Source organism: Gadus chalcogrammus, chromosome 4 (genome assembly GCF_026213295.1).
Source record: "Gadus chalcogrammus isolate NIFS_2021 chromosome 4, NIFS_Gcha_1.0, whole genome shotgun sequence".
NCBI lineage: Eukaryota > Metazoa > Chordata > Actinopteri > Gadiformes > Gadidae > Gadus > Gadus chalcogrammus.
Window position 1 is genome coordinate 35,620,247 of NC_079415.1, and position 10,721 is coordinate 35,630,967.

A 10,721-nucleotide genomic window follows, 5' to 3' on the forward strand; every position below is an offset into this window, starting at 1 on the left:
AGTCGAACGGGGTCTCCAGGAGAGCCCGGACCCCGGACTCAGATCCCGACGGTCACGCAGCTCCTCCGGCTGGTCTCCAGGAGAAACCGGACTCGGACCCCGGACGTCCCCGGGCCGTGCGGCGGTGGGACCTCCGTGCTCTGATGTGCTCGGTGAGAGGGGAGGATGGCCATGGTTCTCCTCGCCTCGTTGGTCGCAGTCCTTCTCCCGGCGATAGGTAGGACGAATGCTGGGTTTCTGTCCCCCGTCGTTCGGTCCCAGTCCGGATTTCTGTGTTTTCTTCATTCGATTCTCCATTTTTCTTCGGCAGTGCGTTTCGACCTTTTTAAGTCAAGTTGTTTTCTTTGAAACCTTCAATGACCGCAAATTGCAATCGTAATGCCCCTTTTTTAAACTTTAATAGTGGTTTTTGTTTTCAATTCTAATCAATATACTAATTATGTTTTCTTCTTATTGTTTGTGCTCTGTTGGATTCTCGATGGTTATATACATACATTATATACATATATATTATTATATACATATAACCATCGAGAATGGTTAATTGGAATGGAGAATTGGTTGTATACATATAACCAATAATAGTATATATGGTATTATTATTATTATTATTATTATTATTATATATTATTCTGTATTATTGTATATTATTATTATTATTATTATTATTATTATATCGTGTCCGAATCTCTTTGCCTAGATGTGTTCTGTTGTCTATTCTATTAGACCCCCGCTCCCCCCCAACACACACACACACACACACACACACACACACACACCGAAGAAAGGTGTGATTCTGCGCCTCATTGACATTCAGGGCGTTTAGCGGACGCTTTTATCCAGAGCGACAATAAGTCCAAGTGTCAGTATAGAGGAACAACCATATGTGGACCCCGGGACTTTGAGCCGGCCCTGTGAGCTCCCTGCTGGGTCGGTGTACTTCCCTCCCTGCTATACACAACCTCCCCGTAGCTCCCGATCATAACTCTATGGCGCCGCTGCTGCCTCCACCTCGTCACGCTCCTCGTCGCCTCCTTCCGCGCTTCTATTGAGCCTTTCCGTTCTTTATCATGTGGTTCACTTGGCAGAGAAGTCCAGGCGACACATGTTCCTATAGCAGCCCGCCCCACCATGACCGGCCCGCCACGTTAACATGACCGGCCCGCCACGTTAACATGACCGGCCCGCCACGTTAACATGACTGACCGCCACGTTAACATGACTGACCGGCCCTCCAGGGTTAACATGACCGGCCCGCCACGTTAACATGACTGACCGGCCCGCCACGTTAACATGACTGACCGCCACGTTAACATGACTGACCGGCCCTCCAGGGTTTACATGACCGGCCCGCCACGTTAACATGACTGACCGCCACGTTAACATGACTGACCGGCCCTCCACGGTTAACATGACCGGCCCGCCACGTTAACATGACCGGCCCTCCAGGGTTTACATGACCGGCCCGCCACGTTAACATGACCGGCCCTCCAGGGTTTACATGACCGGCCCGCCACGTTAACATGACTGACCGCCACTCCAGGATAGCAGCCCGCCCCATCATGACCGGCCCGCCACGTTAACATGACCGGCCCTCCAGGGTTTACATGACCGGCCCTCCAGGGTTAACATGACCGGCCCGCCACGTTAACATGACTGACCGCCACGTTAACATGACTGACCGCCACGTTAACATGACTGACCGGCCCGCCACGTTAACATGACTGACCGCCACGTTAACATGACTGACCGGCCCTCCACGGTTAACATGACCGGCCCGCCACGTTAACATGACCGGCCCTCCAGGGTTTACATGACCGGCCCGCCACGTTAACATGACTGACCGCCACTCCAGGATAGCAGCCCGCCCTATCATGACCGGCCCGCCACGTTAACATGACCGGCCCTCCAGGGTTTACATGACCGGCCCGCCACGTTAACATGACTGACCGCCACTCCAGGGTTTACATGACCGGCCCTCCAGGGTTAACATGACCGGCCCTCCACGTTAACATGACCGCCACTCCAGGGTTTACATGACCGGCCCTCCACGTTAACATGACCGGCCCGCCACGTTAACATGACCGGCCCTCCAGGGTTAACATGACCGGCCCTCCACGTTAACATGACCGGCCCGCCACGTTAACATGACCGGCCCTCCAGGGTTTACATGACCTTTTCCCCGGCTTGGCGTAATCAGGCCTTTGCGCGTACGGGACTTTTACTTTGACATTCGTCACCGTCAGCTGCCCGTGCGGTTCTTTCCGTCCGTCTCTCTGAACACGACGACTTTAAGACAAAATAATCAATCAATCAATCAATCAATCAATCAATCAATGTGTCACCGACCGCTCCGCCGCACGAACCCCGACCCTGACCCTCCGCTGCGTCCCGGCTCCCCAGGCGCGGGCCTCCAGATCCAGTGCTACCAGTGCGAGGAGGCGGCGCATGACTGCTCCCTGCCGGACTACGTGGTGAACTGCACCGTGAACGTCCAGGACACGTGTCAGCAGGAGGTGCTTGTGACACCGGACGGTACGGGGGCCGGTGAGGGGGGGGGGGGGGATCATTCTAGAGGAACACAACGATGGTGATTGAATTAGAATGAATCGATTGAATCAAGCGTGAGGCCCGATGATGAAGCTACTTGTTGTGCTCCATTTATTCATGGTAATAATAAGCACTGAACGGAATAAGCAGAATAAGAATGGTCCTCGCCATTATCACCTTTGTGTAAATATGACATGTTTTCCACCTGTTAATGATAGGAGTGGCGCGCACATCCAAAGGTAATCCACAGATGCTAGACAATCGCGTTGAAAATAAGAAAATAGGAGAGTCTGCCCACGGTTTAAATGCTCCAGAAGTGGATTTATTAACAGGCAACGTTTCGATCTCTAGGGATCTTCATCAGGCATGTTTTCCCATCTGTGAAATGATATTAACTTTATAAAGTCCTACATTTAAAATTGCATTTGTTTAGATCTGTATTCAATTATATCTAATTAGCCTTAATTAACGAGGGTAGAACTTTATTCAATTATAGCTCACTCTCTCCCCAGACTGACTGTCTCTCCCCTCCAGGTGGGCACTAGTGTAAGGACTGACTGTCTCTCCCCTCCAGGTGGGCACTAGTGTAAGGACTGACTGTCTCTCCCCTCCAGGTGTGCACTAGTGTAAGGACTGACTGTCTCTCCCCTCCAGGTGGGCACTAGTGTAAGGACTGACTGTCTCTCCCCTCCAGGTGGGCACTAGTGTAAGGACTGACTGTCTCTCCCCTCCAGGTGTGCACTAGTGTAAGGACTGACTGTCTCTCCCCTCCAGGTGGGCACTAGTGTAAGGACTGACTGTCTCTCCCCTCCAGGTGGGCACTAGTGTAAGGACTGACTGTCTCTCCCCTCCAGGTGGGCACTAGTGTAAGGACTGACTGTCTCTCCCCTCCAGGTGTGCACTAGTGTAAGGACTGACTGTCTCTCCCCTCCAGGTGTGCACTAGTGTAAGGACTGACTGTCTCTCCCCTCCAGGTGGGCACTAGTGTAAGGACTGACTGTCTCTCCCCTCCAGGTGAGCACTAGTGTAAGGACTGACTGTCTCTCCCCTCCAGGTGGGCACTAGTGTAAGGACTGACTGTCTCTCCCCTCCAGGTGTGCACTAGTGTAAGGACTGACTGTCTCTCCCCTCCAGGTGGGCACTAGTGTAAGGACTGACTGTCTCTCCCCTCCAGGTGGGCACTAGTGTAAGGACTGACTGTCTCTCCCCTCCAGGTGGGCACTAGTGTAAGGACTGACTGTCTCTCCCCTCCAGGTGTACACTACCGTAAGTCGTGTGCGTCGTCGGGGGCGTGTCTCATCTCGTCGTCGGGCTACCAGCAGTTCTGCACGGGGCGCCTGCACTCGGTCTGCATCAGCTGCTGCTCCCAGCCGCTGTGCAACGGGCCGCGCCGGAGGCGGAGCCAGCCCTCCGCCAGCAGCGGCCCCGCCCCCCGCCTCTGGAGCCCCGCCCCCTTCTGCAGGCTCCTCCCACTCCTCCTGCTCCTGATGTCGGGGGAGGGGCTGGGGTAGACGCCGCCGGTCGCTTCTGCTCGTGTGTGTGTGTGTGTGTGTGTGTGTGTGTGTGTGTGTGTGTGTGTGTGTGTGTGTGTGTGTGTGTGTGTGTGTGTGTGTGTGTGTGTGTGTGTGTGTGTGTGTGTGTGTGTGTGTGTGCTTCTTTGTAATGTTATAATTCTTTGTGTTTATTTATAACCATATGTTAAAACACCTGGGTCTGAATTCCCGGTAGCTCGCTCTGAATAGAATAAAACATAGACCTGTTAAAATATAAATATGTCGTCACCATATTGAGCGGAACACATTAGTTCACCAACATGCAGCCGTCGAAGACACTCTGCCAATCATGGCGTGTAAAAAAAATACCCGATAACTATTCAGTACCTCCACGCCGTACACCGAATGAGCCTTCACGGATGGTGCAGAGGAACTCCTGCATATTGCTGTGTTACTGGCGCCCCCTGCTGGGGACGCTGTTGAGTTACAACATGAACCCGGCAGTGCTGGTGGTTCCGCAGCGTCCGTCCGCAGCGCTGTCGACGAGGTATCTAAAAGGGGTTAGAGTCACACAACATTCAATGAAGATACTGGTTCATGTTGGACTTCAACCAGAGCACACTGAGTCCAGTTGTAAAAGAACATATATGGTTTTAGGGGGGCTTATTTAGGCCTATATCTCTCAATAAATCTTTGATCATCAAACCTCTCGTCTTTCAATGCAGTTTGTGTTTTGCTTTTTTTGAACCATTTGTAGTTTACAGACAAATATAATGTCTATAACCGGTTGAAGTCCAGTTCGTGCCAGTATATGTACTTATTGCTCTTATTCTCTCCTTTTAGATGTACTTTTCACCCTTCAGCTGCAGGTGTGTGTGTGTGTGTGTGTGTGTGTGTGTGTGTGTGTGTGTGTGTGTGTGTGTGTGTGTGTGTGTGTGTGTGTGTGTGTGTGTGTGTGTGTGTGTGTGACATTCACAGTGACCGCATCGGGCTGAGAGGGAGTCAGTTCAGTTAGCCTACTTCCTCATTCTGAACCGTATGTCGCAGCGAGCAGCCCTTCTTTCGCCGCTTTTAAAACCTTTCACCTGTGTAACAGGTACAAATAGACTGCGCCTTTAAGACGAATGACGGACAAGGAAAAGAAAAGTGGCGGGAGGGAGAACCGAAAGAACGAGCGGGAAGGGGTGAGCGGAAGATAGTGAAGGACCCAGCCGGTTGCATGCAGGTCTTTTTCGTTTTTCTTTATTAGTGCCGAGTTAGGTCTGGTACGGCTTTGCGTCAACTCGGTAGCTGGGAGTGGTGCGGCGGTTTTGGGCGCTCGTTGTGGAGTGAGTCTGGACGTCGGTGGAAGCGACGGGGGAAAGAGGCTCTCCACCTGATTATTACGAGGAAGGACGCTGTCCTGCGTGGTTGCCTGGAGCTGCCTTGGGACGTTTCGGGGAAAGTTTGCCCTGCCAGCCATTGTACATCCCGAGGTGCGATCTCTGCTGCGGACGGTATTGGTAATCCATGCACCACACCTAACCATTTACACGGAAGCAGAACACACACACACACACACACACACACACACACACACACACACACACACACACACACACACACACACACACACACACAGCGAAACAGTATAAACTTTGTGTTTTTGCTCACCTCAGATTACCCCGTTGACGTATCCAGAACGCCCTCACTAGCCGACAGCAGAACGGATGCGCTCCCAGCCGCTAGCCAGAGGCTGTGCATCCGCGCACATCCGTCATGCTGTCGACTAGTGAGGGCGTTCTGGATAGGTCAACGGGGTAATCTGAGGGGAGTGACTCCATGCAAAAACACTAAGTTTGTAATGTTGCGCCACACTATTTGAGTTAATCGAGCACGGTGTTGTCTCGTGAGGACCCAACTCGTGAGGACCCAACTCGTGTTACATGGGTCTTGGAAGGGTTTTCTGAATGTATTGAGAAGCCCCAGAAGCGGCTAAAGAGTTTGCCCCCATAGGTTAGCGTTATAGCTATTCCGTATCGCTGGCAGCCAGGGCAGATCTCTGCCTAATGGGGTTAAAAATCACCTGAGTTCTCCTTTAAAGGCTCCCCTGATATGAACAGGGTTCTGTCTTAGTTCTCTACTGTGTTTCTGTCTACATGATCTACATCAGTCATACTCAAGTAGCGGCCCGCGGGCCTTTTGTGGCCCGCGGGGTGTCTATTAATGGCCCTCGGGCTGTTTTGAAAAGTTTTTTTAATTATTAAAAAAAAAAAATCGTGCTGGGCGCTCTTATTTTGAAACCGCGCGCCGCGATCTCTATACGAGGCAGACAGTCCATCTCAGCAGCAGTCAAGGCCGATTTAGGGTCGTTTTCGACGCAGAGACGTAAGCACGTAATTTACACAAGGGACTTGTTTTAGACAAGTTTTGATTTACGGTTCCTTTAAGGTTCCTTAAGGATTGCGCGAGTTGCAAGGGGATTCTCCGCCAGAACAGTAGGGGGAGCAACGAACAAATCTGTGGGCGTGGAAGTGGAAATCGCTGGCTTGTTTATATTTATAATTATCATAATACGTTCTTGTGTTTTCTTCTTCTCCTTCTTCAAAATTCTTCATTCGCTTCTGTCACAGCCTTTTAAAAATGGCGCTATTATGCTGTAAAACCGGAAATGTGAGACTCCTGAAAGGATGTGGTTAGCTGGCCAATCACAGTCTTTGCGAGCTGCGTAGGGCCGTAGTGTTTTAGTCGCATAGTCAGGAATTTTGGCCGACGCACTTAAGCACGTAAGGGGGGATATTTTACCGCGCAAGGGGGGGTTATGTATCTTACGTGCTTACGCGTTACGTCTAAAACAGAGCATATATCGGCCTCAGTCACACGTATACCGACCCGCCCCTTGAGTCACTGAATTTTTTTTTTGTGGCCCCTCTTCATTTCTACTTGAGTACCCCTGATCTACATGTTCTGTGGTCAAGATTGACGCTAAAACAGTGACTTCCATTTGGATATTGTCTGTTCTTAATATAAGAGAAGGAAAAGATAACATGCTTAAATAAGACTCAGACTTTGACAAAGCAGTTTGGTACGTCAGAGTTGATCAAATCTCATGTCATTCTATTTTCAAGCATAAGGTTACTGAGAGCAAGTAATAAGATCTCAGTAGCAAGTTATAATATCTTATTAAGATAATTAACGACTTAAAAGCTGGAAACAATTGAAATGCTCTCGCCTAGAAACTGCCGTGTGTGTGTGTGTGTGTGTGTGTGTGTGTGTGTGTGTGTGTGTGTGTGTGTGTGTGTGTGTGTGTGTGTGTGTGTGTGTGTGTGTGTGTGTGTGTGTGTGTGTGTGTGTGTGTGTGTGTGTGTGTGTTCTCCACAGACGCCAGAAGAGGTCAAAGGTTACCAGTGCTCAGTGTGTACAGCAGCATCAAACAGAGCTGGAGATGAACCTGGAGGAACTGGCCGACACACTGTGGGGCGGTAAGAGGCTCTTACTTTGAAGACAGAGGAGACTATTATTTTAAAGGGCAGAAGAGACTCTTACTTTGAAGACAGAGGGGACTATTATCATGAAGAGCAGAAGAGACTCTTACTTTGAAGACAGAGGGGACTATTATCATGAAGAGCAGAAGAGACTCTTACTTTGAAGACAGAAGAAATTCAAATTTTAAGGAGCAGTATGAGACTCTTATTTGTTCTGTTCGGACTAAATTACTTTTGAATTTCATATGGAGACATCTTACCTCTTGGGGGTTAAATGGTTTGATCCAGATATTTAGGGTTATGTGGGGTATCAGGTTAAATGGTTTGATTCAGCTTGGCACCCGTAAAAGGCTGCTTGCAGATTTTATTATTAGGGTGCCAAGCACAAAGTACGAAGGCAACCTATTGTAATTGTTAGTATTATTATTATTATTATTATTCCGCCACGGTTGACTTACACAGCCTAAACCGCTCCCACGCTTTTTATGAAACTTACTAGAGCTGTAGAGGCTGACTCAAGATTAACAGAGAGCCAATATTACACTGATTGGCCGAACAAATATTTCTCATAACCGCTTTGACTTAGAGTAATGAAACTTTATTAACACATGCATATCCTCATGGTGAACAAATGTGCCTGACGAACCTACTACTTTATTTTGAGAGTTTTGTGACTATTTCGAACTTTGTTAAAAACAGTAAATTCCTTAAGGATTCTAGGTTTTTCTTACTCAGACAAATATCCTTTAGCACCTATCATCTATGGACGAATGTCTTCAATCTAACATTAAGCGAAGTCTGTACTATAAAAAAACTAAAGCGCCCAGGAGCCATTGACTTCTAAAAAGAGTGGTTTAAAACGTGTAAAGACTTAAATGCTTATATCAACATCAAAATGGACTCTTATGATCTTGAGTCTAATACAAAAGTTGTAGAATCAAATTCTGAACAAGATAAAGTTAACATATTTTCAATTAGGGCGTGGCATCGAAATGGGCGTGGCCTGTGACTAAAATCACCACAGTTCATAGAAGGAATGTTTGATTTGAGCGGGTCCAACTTATTGGCTGTTGGGAACCAAAGTGCCAACTGCTCAAGTAAAATGAAGTTGATTGACTAAATAACATGGCCGCCAGAGGCTCAAAATCGTCCAAAATGAACTCAATGCCAAAAGGCAAGGTGAACTTAAACCAATCCTCATCAAACTTGGTGTAGTCAAAGGCACATGGGTCAAGATGAACCTCGCCAAATTTGATCCATATCGGGCTATAGGGAGCCGTAAAACATTTAACTGAAAATGCAACCTCTCCAAATTGTACCCATATCGGTCTTAGGGGGAGCTATATCAATTAACATAGCTGCAAACTTTGGACGTACCTATTATCTGACTTTATTCGTCTACAGTCATGAAATCCGGTAGACTTTTGTATATATAATTCTTTATTTCAGACCCAGGAGGATCCATATCAACACAAACAATAAACAAATAACCAAACACAGAGTAAAAACATACACAAATTCACAATATTCAGTGCCGAGCATACAGACATGATCGCCAATGGTTCCACAGTCTGGAAGAAAATCTAACCGAACTGCATAGAGGGTTGGCCAAAACTGCAATTAAGTTATTTTCGGACTCAGATGCCCTACACATAAATCCATACATCAGGCCACGTAACACAGCAGAGCAGGTAGGGACCCCAACACTTACAAACATTTGGCTTGCGCTGGAGCTTCTTGGAGCTCTCAGCAGTAGCCTCATGCTATCATTATAGGCCACTGTAAGCTTTCTAATGCTGCCTTGTTTATAACGACACCACAGGTGGGCAGTATACAGCGGCGTACAATACGCTCGAAAGAGTGAGATTTTAACAGGTACAGAGCACATACTAAACCTACGGCGGAGCATGTTTGCTTGTGCATACAGCTTCCGACGCTGCCTATAGATATCCTTGTCATCAGACAGGTCATTTGACATAATATGGCCCAAGAATGTAATTTCACTGCACACACTGAGTGCAGTGAAATCACCTCATGTTGAGCAAATGTGCCCTGGAAACCCAGAACCTGTAACAAAATGGCGGCTGAACGTCCAAATTAGCCCAATGAAAGATGGGTGATTAAAGGCGGGGTTAACTTGAGTCAATCATCACCACGCTTGGTGTATTTAAAGAAGCATAGGTCAAGGTTAACTGGGCTGAAGTTCACCAAAATAGGACTACAGGGGGCGCTGAAGCAATACATTTCAAACTTCAGAATCAAAACTCCTCAGCCTTTTGACGTACGGTTATGACACTTTGTTCGCACATCAACAGATCCAAGCTGATGCTATTCCAGCGTTGTCAAACGTATGCAGACAAAAAAGGTTTTAATTGCCTTTGTCAGGGTCTTCATGGTCTGCGTCACAGTCTTAATGGTCTTCATGGTCTGGGTCAGGGTCTATATGGTCTGACAGGGTCTTATTGGTCTGACAGGGTCTTCATGGTCTGACAGGGTCTTATTGGTCGGCTTTAGGCTTGGCACCCGTAAAATGCTGCTTGCAGCTTTAATTCATTATTATAATTGTAATCAAAAAGGAGAGGCATACGTGAACTTGATGAAGACCATGTATAACAGGAATTTTGTTTTCCTTCTATATTTGTGCTAATTGATAATGATTTTTTAGAGTGTGTGCGAGCAAGCGAAACTACAATGACAGCGCGTGAGACTAAGCAAGAGAATACTTCCATCACAATAGGCCTTTTTAATCATTGTTTAATCACTATTGAAGCATAGTCTGGGGCAAATATAACGAAAGATCAACCTATATTTAGCCGATTCAAGGTTACAATTATGGCTTTCACAGGGCAGCGCCCCTCACTCAAGATGCCTTCCCCCTCACCTGCATGCACTCAATCGTCCAAATAATTGACATTTAAAAATTAAACCAGTGGCGATCTGACTGTCCAGATAGTATTTATTATTTTTTCTATTTTTCTTATTTTTACATGAGAGAAATGCGCTCCAGCATTGGAATAATGCCCCGCGTTGGATTATAATGTAAAGATGTCACCAAACTTTCCGATATAGCCAAAATATATTGGTTTACTGTTTGCTTACAGCCTACAACTAAAAGATTAAAACCAATGTAAGCAGAAAAGTGTAAAGATACCAGCAGGTCATGAGAGGGTTCCTCTAAGTAAACCATTTTGAAGCTCTCTGAATCTTGTTTGGA

General features: G+C 47.4%; 1 protein-coding gene across 1 annotated transcript in view; it reads left to right on the top strand.

Moving 5' to 3' along the window:
• LOC130381051 (ly6/PLAUR domain-containing protein 1-like) overlaps positions 1-4,292 on the top strand; it is a 5,053-nt gene extending 761 nt beyond the window's left edge. Inside the window, exons 2-5 of the mRNA XM_056588471.1 lie at positions 3-152; positions 2,404-2,535; positions 3,805-3,972; positions 4,279-4,292. Coding sequence (XP_056444446.1) covers positions 3-152; positions 2,404-2,535; positions 3,805-3,972; positions 4,279-4,292 — 464 coding nt within the window. The remainder of the gene's footprint in view (positions 1-2; positions 153-2,403; positions 2,536-3,804; positions 3,973-4,278) is intronic.
• Positions 4,293-10,721: the final 6,429 nt, after the last annotated feature.